Here is a 21937-nt window from a genome sequence, read left to right as displayed (position 1 = left end):
CGGTAGTCTTCTTTCACCAGTCTGCATTTCGTTTGTTTGCTATCCAAACATCAGTGAAAAGGTTGAACTGGCACAGAGAGAGCCCGAAGCTAAGTTTGAAATCACAGGAGAATCGTAATTTTGGATATAGATTATGTTGATTTTTGGGTTCTGGTTTGCGTGACCTGCATATGACTTATTACAGCTTTTCAGCGGAACGTTACTAGCATCTACTCTCAGTGTGTTATCCCCCCCCCCCCACCCCCGAATGAATTATACTGCATAATAGTGTCAAGATGATGATACCAAAGGACACTTTACACTTTTCTGAGGAAAGAGAGAGGATGGAGAAAGAGAGGAGGAAAAAACGAAAACGTTCGATCTGTTTGTGTGCATAACAAATATGGCCTAAAGTAAAAAGGTCATTATTGTCACGTGCCAAGCAAGATGGTCGCATTGAATGTATTTTCAACAGAAAATGTGACTCGGCTATCGTGGGGCGCGACGTATGATAAGTGTATAATGCATTGCTTACATTTTCGTTCTAATTACTTCAGCTTAGTTGTGTAATGGTAAAAATCACTGTTTTCACTGCTACCACGTTTCACTGATTTCATTCCAGACGTCTAACCCACTTCTCCAAGGACAAGTTCACCATCATAGACATGTGGGTCGTGTGAATGCAGCAATATTAGTAGAGCACATCAATGAGAGTTTGAGGAAAATCGGACAATCCGTTCTAAAGTTATTAATTTTTGAAGTTTTTGCTCAGTCACGGCTGGATGAGAAGACTACTATATCTCGTGATGTCACATGTGTACAACGATTTAAAGAAAGTATAAAGAAAATTCAACATATTTTCACTTTTCTCGCATAACAAAAGAACACTCAACTTCTCTCTTTCAGAAGGCAGGGGGAATAACATTACCCTTAACATACGTTAGTAACATAGCAAGTCGAGGAAAAGGTGCACTTTATTCAAAAAGTAAAGTTTTGTGAAATTCTCTTTTTATTTTCCTTATATCGTTGTACGCATGTGACATCATACACTGTAGTAGTCTTCTTATCCAGCAGTGATTGCGCAGATACTTTAAAAATTGATAACTTTTTAACGGATTGTTGGATTTTCCCCAAACTTTCATTGATGTGTTCCACTAATATTGTTGCATTCACTCAATCCACATGTATATGAAGGTGGACTTGTCATTTAAATCGGTATGATGATGATTATAATGATAAATATATATATATATATATATATATATATATATATATATATATATGACCTATATTGCGCCATTGTCAAACATGATCCGGAGGAAAATTCTTAAGAGTCTGTGGGCCTATAAATGAGGCGCGGTGTCACGTGCCTGATCTTGATCCTATTACAGTATCATAGCGAAGTGTCGCATTCGCGCAAGATGTTCAAGTTTCCACACTCCCGGGCCACTAGTAAAGTCAGATTTACATCATAAAATCAAGAATATAAAACATCGAGTATGTGACACCAACGTGAATACTGCCATATTCTTAAAAGGAAATGATAGTGAACGCTGCGCATATCCGTCATTTTGCAACGTCATAGAATTTTGTCATTTAAAGGGATAGTACAGTATTGGTGGAGATGAGAATTGGGCTTTTAACTTTTTGCGAGATACCAAGAAAACACTTATGATATAGTACAGAGCATACCATTTTAAGAGGAATTCAAAGTTTATTTGATGAAAATCGGGTTTGAAATGACTGACACATCAAAAAACAAAGGAAAACAACGCGATCGTAATAAAGTGTGGATCCCACACTTTATGAGAATTGCTCTTTTTTTTTTGGATATCTCAGCCATTTTAAAACCAATTTTCATCAAATAAATGTTGAATTCCTCATAGAATTACATGCTCTTTCATATTTCATAGAAGGTTTCTCATTATCTCACCAAAAAATGTTAGAAACCTGATATTAGGTCTCAATCAAAGCGAGAACGAATTCTGCCGCGAATTGCAATGAAGCAGTGTAATGGTCAAGCCGTAAAAAGAAAGAAAAAGTGATCACTCAATAACTCGGGGTTTAGAATATAGGCCGTTGACAAGATAAGTGTTTCAATATCCTCATGAAACAATGCAATATGAAGTAGAGTTAGAAGGTCTAATTCCACAAGACTTGTTGTTCAAACATTATAACATCTTGTTTAAATGTTTCACAGTCGTTCTTTCTTCTTTCCTTCCGGGTTTTTTTCTTTGTATTTAGTATTCTTATTTTAATCGTGTTTATTGATTGAAAATTCATGGGGTAATGTGGTTTTGTAAATATGTACTTTGCACAATGTAATGATAATCGTTGATATACCTATAGGACGTTAGGGCCTACATTTGTCAGAGTGTTGAAGTTATTTTCGTAGGCCATATACTAATGTATCGCGCTTCATTGAAATAAGATGCTGTGGTACTTGTGCCCCTGATCTATTTTCACGGTACACGTATATGGATAAAAAGAATGCCCCTGGGTGACGACGCTTGAACTTCTCACTGGCTGGTTTTGTTTTGTTTTGTTTTGTTTTGTTTTGTTCTATTTTGAGATGACTTTTGACCTAAAGGTCGGCTGTGAGTTCGAAGGCCAGTGCCTCCAACCAGTCTCCTCGTTTGTGATGTAAGCCGCTTCAGAGTACTAGTAGTAGTACATTGTACTACAGTGTAATTACAATGTAAAATCGCTGTTTTATTACGATTCGTGCGAGGTAAAACCTCGACTGCGCGTATGCGCTCATTTCGACCTATGACCGATAATAACTATCCAATCAAACCTTCCGTTTCATACAGCGTCAACACAGGGCGAGGCTGAGATGAGCGCATGCGTTGTGCCTCCCTTTATTGCATGCTGAACTCCTTACGCAGGAACTCGTGCTTCGTGGAAGTAAACCCAGTGGAAAACAACGCCGGTTAATTTCGTTAATCTGGAAATTTCTCCGCTGTGGAAGAATATTGGCTGCTGATTTACTTCTTATGGTGATGTTCCGTATTTGTTGATATTGGGAGAGACTTCGGTTGTCACCAAACGCTTGAGTATTGTTTCTAGAGTGATGTTTTTGTTTCAGTGCTGATATTTATGATAGCGATTTCGCTCACGATATAGCGCACGAATGCACAGTACTGTCTGCTGTGCAGTGCAGGAGTTTCGCCGCCAGGTCAGGTGTAAGGCACTGTTGATTATAAACTAGTGCGTGTGTAGCCGGCAAGTGCGACAGACCGGGCCAGAGAGAAGAAGGGTTGGAAGACCTCGTTCTGCACCGACTAATGTGAACAAGATCAAGAAAGCATAGGTCTATTTTGCCCAGCGTAGCTTGCTTGTTGTATATTAGCATATGGTTGAGCACATCCACGGGAAGTCATCCACTTGAGCTCATTGGGATACGTATTTTGGAGTACAGATAATCACCGTCGTGGACTAGTCCGTTTACACCACCTGTGTGTCCATTCGCAAATGGAGTGTCCGCATTTGGTAAACAATGTCAAACAAGGAGTGTGTGCAATGACAAAGAAGTCCCATGGCGAATCCACTTCGTCGTGGGTATGTGCAGGTGAGATGGAGGGCATGTGTGCATCCCATTCTCGACTCCCTCTTTGTAATATAACTGACATGATAGATTTACATGTACATGAACAGGATGGGAACAAGTTGTTCAGCATCTTTATTCCTATACTGGCTATATGGTGATGACCTGACTTACATTTACGATTTCATATGAATGCACAATGTGTCAATGATAAGCATATTGTGATTAGAAAATGTCACACTCTGTCACATTCAGATGTGAACCAAACGCAAAAAAAAAAAAAAAAAAAAAAAACTTTGGCAAAAGGGCATTTCTCTGATTTTGTGATTTGGGCTGGGATATGTTGGCACAAATTGATTAATTATTAATGTTCACTTCGGGTTTTGGTGGTAACTGCTGTGCTATGCCAGAATTTGACTGAAACTAGTGAAAGATCGGTCTGTATCTGGTCGTCAGGGATATGTTCCGCGGAGCAACTGCGGAGACTCCTGTCTACTGATTTTACGGAGGAGAGCTGATAAAGTAAAAAAAATAATGAAAGACTCCTCCAAACAGACGGATTTTTCTGTCTATGATGCCAGAATAATCTTGTGAAGAACACTTGATGATGTGATGGTGCATCGTATAGTATTGCTAGTAACATGTCGGTGCAGTTTAAATCAACTGTTCTTGGCCCAGCAAAATGTTTGCCCATAATATTTGGATAACAGGCAAGTATTAGGATGTAGATTAAAAATGGATGTTATTGAAATTTGCTAGTTTATGTTTAAGGCTTCAGCCCAGTCTAACTACTCTGTTGTATTTGCTTGAAGTTTGTGGTTGCTGGAAGACTTGCTTTACTGGCTTCACTGTTTCACATCTTTAACCCCCCCCCCCCCCAAAAAAAAAACAACAACAACAACAACAACAACAAAAAAAAAAACAAAAAACAAAAAACAAGTAGACTAGTGGTACACCATCTCATCTAAGAATTGATTGTAATATAATTTGTATTTGTAGGCAAAGGTTATGTTAATTTTCTATACATGTATTTTGTGTACAAACATCAGTGATATACCATAGTATTGATTGACATGAACTATTGTCTCTGAAATTATACAGTACTGAATTATTCTAGGATGGAGTGAGCAAATACACATGTACATGTACCTTCTTTTTATCCACGGCTTCTTCAGCCTCAAAACAACCGTGGATTGTTCCATGAAAGATGTCATAATAACTACATTGTACATGTACACGGAGTACCCAAGTACTACAAATTTGTAGTTAACAAGTGCTGTACATTGTGATCTGCATCTGCAGATGCCATAGGTGGGACAAGTTCTTTGCAACACGTGTGATTTTGTCCTTGTATCATTATGCCAGTTATCACCAGTGGGCAGCAGGCGGAAACTGCCCCAAAACTGTCAAAAATGAAAGCTTTCCTTCTTGATTTTGTCTTATCACTGCCATCGTCTTGAAACTGAAACCAATCATGCCATTAGGCCAAGTAAAAAAAGATAGCAGTTTCTCGTCCGGGTTTTTTGAGCAAGGCGATGAGGGAGGTCCTTACTATTTGATATCTTACTATTTTTTGAGGATTGTCAAAATGAAAGTAATATGTGTTTATCGTCCGGTAATTCTGAGAAAGGTAACGAGAGAGGGCTTTACTATTTCTATATCCAATTCATGAAATGAAATATCACTCTGGTAGCTGTGTTATGAGAGACCAAGTCCCAAGTGTATGTCTTGCCTGCACTCTGTGCATTTTCAAACAAATAGATTATGTACCATACTTGAAATGAAACTTCATGTATGCAGAAATACATTTGCTTTTTCTTTCCACTACATAAGTCAAGGGAAAATGACCATCTTAATACTGGTATTTAGTGTTGTAATGGCATTTCTGATTCACAGTGTACTTGCAATTCTGATGTATTGTGTACAGGTATAAAACATGTCTTTCAACAATGTACGACTGAAATGAATTCCATGATATTCAAAACACTGCTTTATTCATCATTGGTGTTTGTGACTTTTTGTATCCACACAGCTGGTATGTATCAGCATTTCTTCACAGTACAATTGTAGCACATTCAACTGGAAACTGGCTTGTACAATTGCAGATGGATGTCAAAATGATACTGATATGGCATTATAGCATTAAACATTTAAAGATGTTTCTTCATGTTCTAAAAAGACATTTGATAATCACTCATCATTTGGATGATGAATGATTGTATACCACACTACAGATGATATAACTATACACAGCCCAGTCGCTGTACCAAGGAGGTACTAGGCAAGCCTAGTACCTCCTTGGTGCGTGCAGACAGCAGCAGACACGCACACTTTGCCAATACGGCCACGGTGCGGCACGACGGCCACTGAACCCGGCGGCACCGTACCTTACGACACTGCACACACATGCACATAGTCACAATGACATGAAAATGTATACAAACTCGATACAATCCTCACAAGCATTTGTACAGTATAATTCATCCGCTTGAAATATGAGAAACGGGGAAAAATACGAACAATGCTCGAAATATGCGTGGAATATCAGCGATTGATCGCAAAAATGTTGCCGCTATCGCGTTCATGACATACCGAGTGCGCTGTACATCACAGCTAGCCCAGGCCCGCCCGCCGCGCCCGCGCGCGCCCATCCAACTATATACAGTTCGACTGCTTTGTGGGTCATTCCTTCTTGCTGAGCTCGCAGTGCTAGTGTGAAATGCATGCGTTATTACATACGCACTACAGAAGCTACAGCTGTACTACAGCTAAGTAGAGGACGCAAGGCGTAATTAGAAATGAGACATCACGATTGGTAGGTGAATTGTCGATTTTTTTTCGGCGCTCGAAAAAATAGTAAATATCAAAAAAGTCGATGCGGCAACTGAAAATCGATGCGGGCGGGGTGCGGGCTGGGACGAGAATTATGACTTTCTCGGTATTTTCAGCGCCATTTTGAAAATAGTAAATAGTAAAAAAATCGATGCGGCGGCCAAAATCGATGCGCGCGAGGACGAGAAACTGGTTTCTTTTTTTACTTGGCCTTATATATACTATAGTGTCCTGTATGTGTGTACACTTTAACAATGTACCACCAAAATTGGTTTACCTCACTTCTCTCAGGGGCAGATCCAGGAATTCCGTAAAAAGGGGGGGGGGGGGTTGGCACCTTTACAAATTAAAGGTTTCTTTAATTTCTTTTGTTTTAACAAAAAGTAAAGGGGGGAGGGGCACCCGATGCATCCCCGCCTGGATCCCCACTGTCTCTACCATACAAGGAACTATTTTTAATTTTCACAGATGGCAACTGAACTCGTGTCATTCCTTCTTGATTTTAATATCTGATATTATGCCTTTCATTTCTGTCATTCCTGTCAACCTCAAACACTGTTTATCATTTATCCATCTCAACATCATTTTATTCTCATCCTTTGCTGCTCTGATAATAATACACCCCTTCTCAGGTTTTGTTGTCAGCGAAAATTCATGCCAGCACATTTCATTCTGAAAAACAGCCCACGTTACATTTGAGCTACATAGAATTGTGTATGTAGCCTTCTATGGAAGATAGCCAAAGTGACCCCCCTCTCCCATCTCTACATCATACATGTACATGTACAAGTAATAGGCTACATGTGATTCTGTATTCAGGGTCAGTATTGTGACAACAAAAATGTATTCAATTTTTAGATAAACCACATGTACACAGTGTTGAATTTGTTCTGAATGAGTGACCATGCAGTAAGACATGCCAGGAGTTCCAAGGCTGTGCTAGAGACCATTTCCTGCACAATGACAAACCTTAACAATGGAATAACTTCTTTTTTCTCCCAAATGATAGTGTGCATACAGGCCTTGTACTCCTTTTACATTACATGCATATGATGGTCTCTTTAGCAGTTTGTTTAAATTTTGTATCTTATGACTTTAGATTTTTTTTGGAGGATGAAATTAAAATGAAGTAGAACTGGCAATATCACCCATTTTAAAAGAACTATGGGTGCTTTCTATGGAGTGAATATTTGTGATCAGTATCATGCATGCATTATTGCAGGAGATAGTGCCACAGTACATGTGTATACCCCCATGCATGTTGCTCTACAGTGTACCGGTATGTATAGGAGCAGTAACAAAAACTTCTTCCAATTGAAAATCGAAATCTGAACAGGCCCTTAAAGGTAGGGAATCCCATTTGCATGCCTTAAATGAAGAGTTGTATAAATACAGTGATATGTTGAAGAGAGTATCATTTTAGAAACTCCCATAAAGTATTGAAAGTGGAAGGTAACATTTAGTACATTTTTTTGACCGTTAGATTTTGAATTGAATTTTTTTCGGGGCTCACCGTAAATTCCAGTACATTACTAGGCTACCTTTGCAGACCCATGCGCCGCATGTGTGTCCATCATGTATATTTTGTGAAGAAAGTTCATCAACACTTACAAACAGTTCTATATACATTCTTGCCACACATTCTATATGTTATTACATCAGCTCTTGTACTTTTAGATTTGTGTTTATAGATAACAAATACAGAAGACTGCAACAAAAAGGCTTAAGTGTGGCTGACACACAGAACTACTGAGTAGTTGAGTTTTGTGCATCATTCAAATTTTAGATAACTGTTAACTTCCAAATTTCTAAGCAGTGGCCTAAGCAAGTCCCCTGAGGTTCATATTTAATGTTTTGCTGCATTTTGGGAGGTCTGTAAAAGGTATCCCCTACCTTTAAGTCAAGGAACTTTGATCTGACCTTTGCCGCAGTCACAGAATCCATGTGCACCCACATTTGAGAAAGTGACAGTACAGTGGGCCAGTGTAGTCAAACAGTGATCCTGACCCACTTCTGCAGTGCCCAATCAGCTGATGCAGAGGCAGCAGGCTGGAAAGGGCTGTACCCCATTATCATGTTTCCACTCCATTGCCTTTGAGCGTTGTGGCATTAGGCGCCTTCTTACGCAGCTGAGGCAGTCTTGCCTCATTACAAACTGCCATGTTTCATGTGGCTTTTCTGTAAGGACACATTCTGGGAACTGATGACCTTGTGTCGGTGTGGCTGTGGATTTCTTAATTATTTAGGAAGCACAGAAACTCTAGGAAATTCAGATCAAATGCTACGTTATGGCAAAGGTAAGTTTTAAACAAGGCATGTTTTTAAAATGAAAAAAAAAACATGTTAAAAAAGTGCATGTTGTTTACAACCTATTACAGCAGAAAAGTTGTAGGCAAGAAAATTGTCCTTGATAGTCTTATTACTAAATTACTGTATGTTACAACAACATGTACAAATGTGGCGATAAAATATTTGCACTTAATGAAAAAAATAGTCCTTTTGTAACTTGCACTGCCATGCTACCATTCAGTACAATGTACAATGTAGGCCCTATGTACATGTATGATTTGCATCTGTTTTTTTTTTTTTTTTGGGGGGGAGGGGGCGTAATTGCCCACACTTTTCAACCCTCTTTGATGGTATAAGATACATGTTTTTCTGCCTTATAATCTACAGAAGGTTATGAAATGTGGGAATTTTGTAATAACCATCCAGAGCAAGTATTCATAATTAGATTTACAAAAACAGTTCTGTTTGTTTGGGTGATGTACATGTGTTTGTGTAGTTCTGCATCTCAAGTCAGATATACACTTGTACATAGGTATCTACACTGTACATTTGCAGACTTGCTTCTGTATATTTTCTTAAATTGATAATCTACATCAGTGACAACATGATTTAGGTTATGTTAGCCTTTCTTCTGCTGGCAGCCATCTGAAGTGAATTGTAACAGATCCATGAAAATAATGGCAATTTGTAGTTATTCATTTTTTATCTTAGACCACATAAGCCAGCACCTACATTTATACACACATAGGCCTATATGTACACAAGTACAATGTAGTTTTCATGTTTTCCAGGCGGTGTTCACAGCCGGGCAGTCAGATATGACCATTTTGCGAAGCAATTTAGTGATCAATGAGCGGCAGGGCAAAATATACAGGTCTCTACTTTGTGAGGAATTGGGCGAAGAAGCAGCATTAAGTTGCTCTCTTTGAGAAATTTCTGGTTGCCCATCTGGTCATCTGCTGCTCGCATATCCAGCCATTAGATGCAAAGGTCACGAGCATGGCCCGTTTCTGTAAAAATTAACAATCGGTGGGTGTGCGGAGTCGAAGAGCTAACCCTATCCATAGCTTGGAAATGACTGAGCCATTTTCCCCCTCCGAATCTCGGTTATGTTCTGTGCAGAAGACTGAGCTGGCCCCTGCTCTAGCAGCTGGCTGCCTTGATTAGCAGACTGGGCCGACTAGTTTGTGCTGTACAGGCTGAGATGTGATTTTGAGGCCATATCCATGGAGCACCACTGTGTAGATATCCTTGTGTATTGGTTGGAATGCATTGCTATAGGAACCAGAAGTGTTCATTGTGCTAAAGCATTAGATATTAGGCTGGATGAGTAACCATAGTTCCTGCGTCATGAATGTCCAGATGGTACTTTTGTAAAGCGTGTCAAATAGGTGCCTGGGGAATGAGACTAACTGAACTTTGCATGACCCTCCTTTCCGTGTAGGGAAGCAGAGTTGTTTGTGTGTGTGTGTGTGTGTGTGTGTGTGTGTGTGTGTGTGTGTGTGGTACAGATTACACTTGTATATATTGAATATAGGATGAGCTCCTTGTCATTTTTTTTTTTATTTCTTACCTTTTCAGAGATAGAGGATCCTTGTTAACAAATAATGATCTTTAGACTCATCTCTGAAAAGTTGTATGTCTGAAATTCATCATATAATCATATGTAGAAGACATTGAATTTTGTTATGATTCTCTAGATAATTCAAACTGTGCACAACTGTAGATCCGATGCTACATTTTGAAATGTACACACGTGTAGGGTGTATGTACAACCCAACTTCAATCAAGTCCTTAGGCTTAATACAGTGAGAAAGCTATTTTCTAAATAGAAATATGCTGAAAATCCCATTCTTGTGCCTTGTTTATTAAGGTTACGGTTTTCACAACCCTGACTTGCCAGTCAAGTCTTATAATACTAAAACTTGTTAGATGTTTAATTTGAAAACACTCAGAAAAAGTGGTATACTCCAAGGAAATGTGAAGATGTGTACTTCTTCCCTCTATAAGGTGCGCTGCTCATGTACAACCTTGTACAACTGTACCTGTAAAAGCATCTTATTAGGGGAATAATGACATAAAAGACACGCAAGGATACAATGTAGGCAAAGATATTGAACAAGGGCGACTACAGTAAAGTCATTCAAGAGAACTGCATTCTCACTGTGAATGATTGTTTGGAATAGAATTGAGATTTAATCTATATTATTAACAAAAAGTTTGAACAAAATGAGACTTTTTGAAAGTTTTATGCAATTAGATGTACATGTAGTGAGGTGGCATAGACAGTATTGTATGTCAAAGGTGCCGACAATTCAGAAATAAATCTTCTTGTATTGCCATGATGATCATACTTCCATTGGAATCATCAGTTTTTGTTTTTGATAGACAAAGATAGCATTGACTTTTCTATTGTAAATTTGATCCAAAAATCTTATTGTTCAGTCTGTTACATTAGACACATACGATAATAAAATGTCAGTGAGATGCCTTGAGTACAATGTCCGCCTGGAAAAAATTGAACTCTGTCAGTCTACTTGTACAGTCTATAAACAGACAAAGCTTCTTATGTGAGCAGTGTGACACTTGGGACAGCTTCACGTGATCAAGGACATTCTTGCAATGTACCCCTATGTTCATCAGGGTACAAAAGCACAGTACATGTACAATTGTAGGTGACTTGCAAAGGTTTACAAATGTCCAAATTTATGTAACATGGTAGATTACTTACTGTATTTATTGCATTGCATCCTCTATCTGAATAACCTCCTTCAAGCAAGCAAGGTAACAGAAGGAAAATACAGGTATCTGACTATGAAGGTAGAAGAAAGGGATTTTCCCGTTGTTTCCAGTCACAACCACACATTTTGAAGACACAGAGAAAGAGAGAGAAAATGTAGGTTGATACGATTGATCCGTAAAATGTGGCGTGGGTGTGTGCATTTTATGTTTACTTTGTAACATCTGTTCTCCCCCACCCACCCCCCCCCCCCCATTTTATTCAACCTGCACTTAATTTGGTCATCTGGAGATTTTTGTGTGACAATCATGTCATGCTGTAGCTCATGTCTTTCACTGGTACAGTGTACCATGTGTGTCTTTGAACTTGGTCTAATGCAACCAGTACCTATTGTACAATGATGTACATCAGATATATCGCAACACTTCAGAGATTGTGTAATTTGTATGGAGGGATACATTGTGCTCAGACTATAGTGATAGTCTCCTGCTTGGGAGCACGGTCACAGCTTTTCATGTACAGTGTCAAATGGAACTGAAACCTATCTGGTGAAATGCCTTGTGAGTACAGTGCCTTCAACTAATATTGTGTGTCTGTTTCTATTTCTCTGTTTACAGTATGTCGGTCAAATAAGAGTCCATGGATGTGTCTTGCCTGTGGGGTTGTGCTCTGTGGAAGGTGAGTACATATTATACATACCACTGCAGGTTATTACCTCCGCCAAGGGAGGAGGTTATGTTTTCGTTACCGTTGGTTTGTTCGTTCGTTCGTTTGTTCGTTCGTTCATTCGTTCGTTCGTTCGTTTGTCTGTGCGCAAAATAACTCAAAAAGTATTGAACGGATTGGGATGAAACTTGCAGGAAAGGTTGAGAATGACACAAGTACCAAACGATTAACTTTTGGTAATGATCCAAGAATTTTTAGGGAATTTATGAAGGATTTTTGATATTTTGGCAGGTAGGGTCAATGAACTTGGGAGTTCAGGCAGGGCGTATTTGAGGTTTGCATGCGCGCACTAAAGTGCGTGCCGTAGTTTCTGCTAGGGCGAGGCGCGCCGCGCACCTGAGGGTTTATGACATAACAAAGGCTTCTATATTGGGGATCTCGGGCAATTTTTCAGTGGGTAGAAATCACTGATCTCCGTATGGAAGAGCAGGATCATCGATGGAAAGTAACTGCTTGGCGGAGGTCTGCGCTCTCGGAGTGCTTTTCTAGTTGTACTATGGTACAACAATTCTCTTTCTAGGCTAATTTTCTGCCAAGCAACAGTCCCTGCAAGGACTACCGCAAACCTCTCCTTAACAATATTATACATGTAGTTTGAACTCTGTCGTGCCATGGTGTAAACCCCGTTTGCCTCATTGTTTTTGAGACTGCAATGCATGAGCGCTTTTAGAAATCATTCTGTGTTTTTCAAAGCCATGCAACTTTTTATGAAGCATTAGTGCCAAAGAATGCAGTACAGCAAAGTTGTAGAGAAAATGGTAAGCTCAGCTGCGATGTGAATTTTATGACACAGCTATGGTTACGATGCTTTATGCTTTCAGTGTACATGTACTGTCACATATATTGGAATTTATTGATCGGTCTGTGTGCTGTCGTGCATTTGAGCAAAAGTATGCGAAGTTGACAAACTGTCAACAGAGTCAGGCATGCAAACATGGCACGCAAAGAGTTAATGACTGGGAAGATTCACCCTGTACTTGAGTAGAATAGTCTTTGTGGTAATGACATGGGATGTCACCCATCCATTTATTTGTTGGATGGCTGAATACACTACTGTATATGAATGAATTTACAATATCGGTAGATATACGGGTGTAGCAGAACTTCGGTGGAAAAAAAAATCTGTCTTCACACTCCAGATATCATTATTGTGACCATTTTATTATTATTATTTTTGTTATTTTTTTTAAAAGTAGACCAGTAAAGGTTTCAAGGATATAGTTCTCAGGTGAAGATGAAGAGTTTAACGCATTTTCCTTCTGAACACATGCACAATCTACACCATTGTGCACATTGTAGCCTGGATGCCGCAGAAAGGAAAAAGGGGAACAGTTCAGGGAGTGTATCATGTACTCATTTAAAAATCACAGGGTTGCATGTTGATAGGGAAAGGCTTTAATATTCTTTGTTCTGTTATACAATTTGTATGAGTTCTATGTTAGTACTACAGCATGGTATGTACAGTAGTAACATACACCAATCTGGCATTAGTTAATTAAGGACACACACAGTGTTCATCACAAAGTGACTACGAGCACTGATAACATTTTCATGGCAGACGCTCACATTGTAGGAAGGCAGTGAGTAAAACACAATGCATCATAGACGTCTGTTTTGTGCATGTATGTGTATGTACTTCACCATTATATGTTTTGTAATCTTGATAGGTCAATATTTCATATTTGCTTCATTGATGTTTTCATTTATGTTTTTGTAGAGCCTTTACGCATGCAGCATTTGTGTGTGTGATGTATAGAATGACATGTTATCACAACAAGTTGGTCATCAATCTCCACATACATATGGTTGTAGAGATACACTAGTGCAAATCAACCTAGTCTTGAGTGGCAATGCACTCTACATACCTGCCTTTCTTTTCATACCCCTGGCTTGAGAGGTGGAGAATGTATTTAGGGGTGCAGAGCATAAACACCCAGCCCAGTGACAAAATCCAGCTTGTACCTTGGCTATTGCGCTGCATGGACAGTCTGCAATGTGATACAAGTGATGTTTGGATTATATTGGGGGAAAACAAATACCCATACTGTATGTCATTCAGACCGGTACATGTAGGCAGTGTTAACTTGATACTGTTTTGTCGGATGTTTATCGGATGGCATGATGAGCCAAGCTCATTTCATGTCGTGATACCTTTTCCTGCAATGCAATCTTTCATGCACATTGCACTTGTACATAGTGTACAGTAGTCCTGTTCATTCATTTCCTGCGAAGAAGATTACCATGCCCATCCAGGGTAATCTAGCAGTGATAGGTAGCCAGATGGGAATGATTTGAACTTGGGGCCTCATTCATTCGTTCATTCAATTCATTTATTCATTCATTCATTCATTCATCATTTTTTCCATCTTCAACAGAACTTGTAAATACATTTTTTTTGGTCACATAAAACATAAGTACCTAATGTGTCAACAATTACAAAATATGAAGTATGATATTTAAGGAAAAACAAATGATAGGGTGAAAAAAAACACAAAACATTTTGAAGTTTAGAAACTGCAGGAGATGGGGAGGAATGCTGAAGAAGCAATGCTTGTAGGGTGCATCCCCCCCCCCCCCCCCGAACGTAGTGAAACTAAATATACATAAGATATCATTGATATTTTACTTTTGTACACGAAATTCAATTTACAAAAATGAATTACACAAATTACGAATAAAAACCTAACTAGCCCTAGACAGACACCCAGACAAATCCAAACACTAAAGAAAAGATGTAAGGTCATCTTGATGAGAAATCTTGATATTTGATAAGCTTTATTTAACTTTTATTTTACTTTTGTCAGTGTCTGGTATTTACTCCTTTTTTCTTTCTTTTTTAATACCGGTATACCCCCCCCCCCCCCCCCCCCCCCCTTGATCTATCATGACAGATATCACTGCACTCAGCAATGTGTAGGTGATGAAACAACATGGCAGCTGTGTGTAGAAAACAAACCAAGAAATGTTGGTAGCATTTTACTTGGATTTTGGTCACCACTTGCTGCAATGTGCATTGACTCTTAGACTATAACCCCACTTGTGTCTTCTTCTTGTATTCTTCCTGCGCAATCAAGATGAATGACCTCCTACACGTATGTTAAATGTACAAACAAATCGAAAAGTGAAAGTTGCAGTGTCCTAGCCATCCACCAGTGATTTCATATTTTTGTGTATCGAAAGCTGGGAGGGAAATCAAAAGTAACTCAACGAGGAAATATCATACTTCCTTTCCGCTGAGAAATCAACTTACCAGGTGTGAGAATTAAAACCTGTCCCTTGATTTGCTGTGCTCTTTGGCTCAAACTCAAACACACAAGATGGGCTGCCGCTACAGTCTTCGCTGACGAAATCATGCCTTTGCTACAGTTTACTACCAGAAGTATTATCTTGCTATGAAGGTCACAGTATTGTCCATTGGTTTTGTTTTGTTTCGTTTTTGAGAGAGATAGAGTTTTGTGTGAATTTCTTTGACATTACTTGAGTTACATAGTCATCAATACCACCACTCCATTGATATCATTATCACTGTTCTTATTGATATTCAATACACTTTGTACAATAGGAACCTTGGGATATACACTGTACATGTATCAGTACTATCATACTATCATAATTACTGTCATGTTTACATTTACCTTCTTTAACAGCGCAGTACAATGTATACTGATAGTTATGGCGGTACATAAAGTAATTGTTTTGTGTGGTTTAGAACTTTGTTAGAAAATTTCAGTTCAGTGTAATGCCTGCTGTACATGTATGTAAAGTCGTGAAGATTCTGTGATCGAAACTGATTGTATTCTATTTCCATCTTCAGGTATGTGAATGGTCATGCCAAAAAGCACTTTGAGGAACACCATCATGCGGCCTCCATCAACTGTGAAAATCTAGGCGTCTACTGGTGAGTCGGAATACCAGCTAAATCATTGAGAGATACAAGAAAAGGAGGATTTATCTTCTGGGTAGCACTTGCCCCCAAACTTTGTTGATATTGCAAGATCTCATGGATGTTTACCTACAAGTAATACTCATTTGAACTTTAATAATGCACAGAAATCGAGCCTTCTAAATACATCGTTACGATGTTTGGATGTATTTTCAAAGATTGCTGTTCGAAAAGTGAACAAAATCTCATCTAGATCATGGAATTGTCTAGTTTCATGTAGCTGAATTTTTAATGAAAATATTGCATCAGATATCCTTTTCTCACATAGTTTTGCATTGTTTGCCTTCAAATTGTGTGTAAGGACATCATCAATGAAGATTATTTCCAATTCTGTTTTTTCCATTGTGAGGGATGTAGATTTTTTTTTCAATCTTGTTTCTTGATTTGTTCATTATGTTAACAACATGATTTATTTTCTGCTCTGCTTGCAGTTATGTGTGTGATGAATATGCCGTCAATGACAACAAAGCAGAAACCATCAAACATGTCAGACAATTCCTTCAGGACAAAGTCAAGTGAGTTGGTTATCACATTCATATCATTCATGTTAATATTTTAATTTTAATATATCCTTTGCTGGTTACTCAAAGATATTGAAGGGAAATATTCTTTCAGGGTTGTACTGTAAATTGCTGGAAATTTGTTTTGATTTCCTTGACTGTGAAATCAGTGTTAATTTGAGCATTATGGTCGCTGTCTTCAATGAGTGTGTTGATGACTTAACTATGTTTGAAGCTGCTTGTATGGATCAGGGCATTTCAAACAAAGTGGGAGAATCATAAAGGCCAGTACCTAGCAGTATTGTAGAAATTTTCTTCGTATCTGTGTAACATCAAGTTTATCACCTCAAGTATTGACTACATGTACATGTAGGTAAGGGAAATTCATTAGAAAGAAAAATGGGGACATTAGCTCTGAACTGTTGAACAATCAAAGATCATTGTGCTGAACTGTCTGGCCTTAGAAAAAAACAGCAACACTATGACATCCAATTATGAATTTTTGCTGAGAAGTGTAATGTACAATATGGCCCAACAGTAGTGATGTGGGTATTTGTATGCTTTGCCAGTGAATGTTATTTCAATTCTTCATTTGTAGTTGAGTTACTTGAGTTTTATATCCTTAGTCTCAAAATCAATCCTGTGATACATGATCAATGCTCTGAATGTGTTGATTTGCCTTCTTTCACATCAGGAGGAATAGTTTAAAGGACAAGTCCACCTTCATATACATTAGGATTGAGAGAATGCAGCAATATTAGTAGAACACATCAGTGAAAGTTTGAGGAAAATTGGACAATCGATGCAAAAGTTATGAATTTTTAAAATTTCTGTTTTGGAACCGCTGGATGAGGAGACTACTACAGCTTGTGAATCATATGCGTACAACAGTATAAAGAAAATATAAAGAAAATTCAACATATTTTCACTTTTTTCGCATAATAAAAGAGCACTTGACTTGCCTCTTTCTAAAGGCAGGGGGAATAATATTACCCATAACATTTGTCGGTAACGAGTCGGGGGAATGTGTACTTTTTTCATAAGATGAAATTTTGTGAAATTCTCTTTATATTTTCCCTATATTGTTGTACGCATGTGACATCTAAGTTTTTCACACACTGCAGTAGTCTTCTCATCCAGCGGTTACTGCACAAAAACTTCAAAAATTCATAACTTTTGAACAGATTGTCCGATTTTCCTCAAACTTTCAATGATGTGTTCTACTAATATTGCTACATTCTCTCAATCCTTATGTTCATGAAGGTGAACTTGTCCTTTAAGGTCAATGAGACAATCCTGTGATTTACTAATGCTATTTCTTACAACGACAGGATAGTGTTTGATCATATACTGTATAATTGTATCATGGGAGGGTTAATGTGAATGATAATGAATTTGCAAACAGAGTGTGGCTCTACACAAATTCTGCCAGATATCAGGGCCGTTTGGTCAGACGTAATGGAATTTTTTCATTTTTTTTTTTCTCCCCACCCCCTGTCTTTCAGTGCACAGTATGAAAAGCAGCTGAAAAGTCTAACTAATGATGTCGGTGATCACACAGATGGTCCGCCGAGGAAAAAGCTGGCAGCTAGTGTAAGTATTGTGCCCATGCAAATGTCATTATTTGAGGGTGATAAATGTCACAAGGGTGTCATATTGTGCCATCAAACAATGTCGTAAGCTGTGTGGCATGCTATGTCTGATCAGAGTTGGTTCCTTGTTGTGCTCAGGGATCATGATGTTTGTGCAGTCTTTCATATTAAACGGTGCCTCTGGAAAGATATTGGATCATCTTTCAGTCAATCCAAATTTGTCCATGCATGTGTATTAGCATTTCAAATCTCTATCAGAAAGTCAATAGACTGAGCACAAGTGACTGCAAAAATGAGTGAAAAGGTCATTAATATAAGTCCCTTTCTGCCTTTCGTCTGATAATGCAGACTGTACAGTGTATCAAAGAGACATGAATTGCATTGAATGTTTTACTCTTTGCTTTTAGAAAGTAACTTGCCCAGTAACGATGTTATTGAGGTGTAGTGTCTTATTTAGAAGATTCAATCTTGTGTGGTGTATACCTGATGAACAAGAACTGCAGTAATACTTCCTCATCGATATTGTATGCATACCAAGTGGTTTTGATTACCAATCAGTAGGACTTTTGTGTATGTTCTTTTTGAGTATGTTTACCGGTATATGCATTTCTAATCAGCATGCATCCTTGTACCTGATGCTGTGCATACATTAAAAATATGTAGTAATAGATGAGTACCAGTAATTATCTAACAAAGAAAACATATCTGACAAGCACCAACAGAGAAGGAGATGAAAAGAGAAAAGTAACATCCTGTTATCATGTTATATGAAATTACAGTGTATGACACGTGATTGTTTGTGATATTTAGTATACAGGTACTTGAAAATTTGTTACACAATGTCATTGATTGTAGCATGGAGATAGGGTCTGCAGGCCAATTCCAGCAGTGAGATCACTGGAGTACCAGATGCTCAAATGTTGCGTTGTGACACCCAAGCCAAGAATAATTTGCTTTTCAAACTGGTGCATGCAAAGCAAGTTCACTCATGTCATGGGGGTGTGTGTTGCATGCTGTGATTGTGTGTGGATTGTACTTGACTGAGAAGCCTCTTGCATATTTTTGAGTCAACTCATCATTGGTGCTTGTTGCAGAAAATTGAATGAATGAAAGTATAGCACTTTATGAAAGTGGTTATGAGACGAGAACAAAATAATATTTGTCACTCGAGCCTTGAAAATGCTTCAACTTACTCTCAGATAGCATGATTTGCAAGGGTTAATCGGTCGACGTCGAACTTTCAATGTCTCTTACCTGAATGTCCCCTTTGTTATCCACAGACAAGAGCCAACATACCAGGTCTGAGGAATTTAGGAAATACCTGTTTCATGAACGCTGTCCTGCAGTCATTAAGGTAACAGGAAAATGTCTTTTGTGAGTTCAGTGAATGTCACTGGGCAAAGCTTCAAGAGCTTTATGCTGGTACACAAAGCAATGATGTCTATGGCCAGTTAATGTTCAGTTTGACTTGTGTGGAAGAATCTTATGATACTTAGGCCTTAAATACTGTCAAGATACTGTATAAGCTGTTATTTTCGTGAGGGTTTAATTTTCGCGAATTTCGCGAATCACAGCTGGATCACGAATTCAACAACACGCGAAAATGTCTCCATGCGCCCTGTTAATAGTGCATTAACGGAAGCGTCGGCATCAATTCGCGAAAACAACATCTCGTGAAAATGTCTATGGCCTCGTCATTCGCGAAAATATCTGTACGCGAAAATAACAGCATATACAGTAGTGTGATGTTATAATGTAGCCTTGTGTGTGCTTGGAATGATTTGCTTCTAACTTAACTTCAGGACTGTTTTACAGATACATATGTACAAAAGGTTGGTTTAACCTTGTTCAGCTGTGATAAACTTACCTTAAGTCATGAATGGGTTGTGCTTTGTATTATTTCTAGTATGATTGTATGTGTTTGTGGTTATGTAAGTGTGTTATTACTTGTAAACATTGAACTCTGGCCAAGAAGATCAATATTTTATGAAAGATGACAAGTCAGTCATTTACGTGATGATGCCTATGCAAGAACTGTCCTACATATTTTCTTTTCATTGCAGTGGTGACTGATGGCACTTCCACATGGAGCAGCATTTCACATTTTCATGATATCATTTTTTTGGACATCTTTCTTGCCCATTTATTACCAGCCAACGTCATAACTTAAAGGGAAGATAAACCCCAAGAGCAATGTGGATTGAGTGAAAGCAACAACATTAGTAGAACACATCAGTGAAAGTTTGAAGAAAATCGGACAATCGATGCAAAAGCTATGAATTTTTAAAGTTTTGATGTTGGAACCGCTGGATGAGGAGACTACTAGAGGTTATGACGTATGAGTGGACATTAATACCAAGAAAATATAAAGAAAATTCTGCAAAAATCAATTTTTCATGAAAATTACAAATTTCATCAACTTGATATTGACATATGTTGAGGGTAGCAATTATTCCCCCTGCTTTCTGAAAGCGGTTGGTCCATTGCTCTTTCATAATTCTAGAAAAGTGAATTTTTGTTGAATTTCCTTTATATTTTCTTTGTATTGTTGTCCACTCATACGTCATATCCTCTAGTAGTCTCCTCCTCCAGCGGTTCCAACACCAAAACTTTAAAAATTCATAACTTTTGCATCGATTGTCCGATATTCCTCAAACTTTCACTGATGTGTTCTACTAATATTGCTGCTTTCACTCAATCCACATTGTTCTTTGGGTTTACCTTCCCTTTAAAGAAGGCATAGTTTTCTCTGTTTCACCGAACAAAGCCATTTTTCAAGAGGAACAAAGCCATTTTTCAAGAGGACCTAAATGAGGCACTCGAGCTCAAAGATCAAACTGACAACTTATGAGACGATAGGGTACAGAGGTTGAGGTCAAAGGTCATTTGAACCTTTCCCCCTACTCCTCGTAAAGGGTACATTAGTTTTATGTGCTGTACTTTTTTTTTCTTCCCTCTTAGTAACATCAATCAGTTCTGTGGATACTTCAAGGACCTACCTGCAGTGGAGCTGCGTAGTGGGAAGACAGCTGGCAAGAGAATCTACAATACTCGGAATCTCAAGCATGATGATGTGTAAGTGTGAAATGAGCGTGAGCAGATGTTTCTTGCTCTTGAACTCATCTCTGAGGAAAGCCCCCATCCCTACTCAAATCCTCACATCCCATACACACACACACACACACACACACACACACACACACACACACACACACACACACACATACATTGTATACACACACGAACACACGCGAAGTCATTAATGGCAATTACTGTGGATTACCGAGTGGTAAAGGTTGGGGGAGAAGGGTAATTGGCCTTACACATGTGTTTCTGAAAGATTTGAGTCGTGTGTCATGTGCATTATCATTTATGTGAACTTGCTGTAATTTCAAGGCTATGTCTAGCATATGCTTGATTCATTTTTCAACTTTCAGTTATTGCTCTTATATTGAAAGTACTTCATAGGAGATGCTGCTCCTCTTACCTACCGCCTGTCAAGTCAGAATGACATTTATTTTGAACCTTAATACCAGCTGCAGTATTTTTGTTAAGGTCAGCTAAAGGAAAGGAAAGCTTATTTGAAGACATGCATGTAGTTGTACTTATTTTCATGCCTCTGCCGAGAAAGGTGCTGGAGGCATTACGTTTGCATAGAGAACTTTCCTAGTCCCATGCTTCATAATGAGGGCTATCTTTCTCAAATGTTGATATTGGACTGGTAGGTAGCTTGCTGTTCATATATGTAGGACCCCAAGAAATGAAAGTCTCTTTAATAGTGTGTGACAG

At 38.5% G+C, this 21937-nt stretch overlaps 1 protein-coding gene across 1 annotated transcript in view; it reads left to right on the top strand.

The window, feature by feature from the left end:
* The first annotated feature begins 3143 nt into the window (after positions 1–3143).
* Positions 3144–21937, top strand: part of LOC139739420 (ubiquitin carboxyl-terminal hydrolase 3-like) — a 29817-nt gene continuing 11023 nt past the window's right edge. Inside the window, exons 1-7 of the mRNA XM_071650036.1 lie at positions 3144–3550; positions 12005–12065; positions 15928–16011; positions 16488–16571; positions 18062–18149; positions 19429–19502; positions 21110–21223. Coding sequence (XP_071506137.1) covers positions 3454–3550; positions 12005–12065; positions 15928–16011; positions 16488–16571; positions 18062–18149; positions 19429–19502; positions 21110–21223 — 602 coding nt within the window. The 5' untranslated portion in view covers positions 3144–3453. The remainder of the gene's footprint in view (positions 3551–12004; positions 12066–15927; positions 16012–16487; positions 16572–18061; positions 18150–19428; positions 19503–21109; positions 21224–21937) is intronic.

This window comes from Diadema antillarum, unplaced genomic scaffold (assembly GCF_040938485.1).
Source record: "Diadema antillarum isolate AM-2024a unplaced genomic scaffold, OU_Dant_1.0 seq00000798_RagTag, whole genome shotgun sequence".
Lineage (NCBI taxonomy): Eukaryota > Metazoa > Echinodermata > Echinoidea > Diadematoida > Diadematidae > Diadema > Diadema antillarum.
The sequence above is the reverse complement of the archived record's forward strand: the minus strand, read 5'-3'. Positions and strand labels throughout refer to the sequence as shown.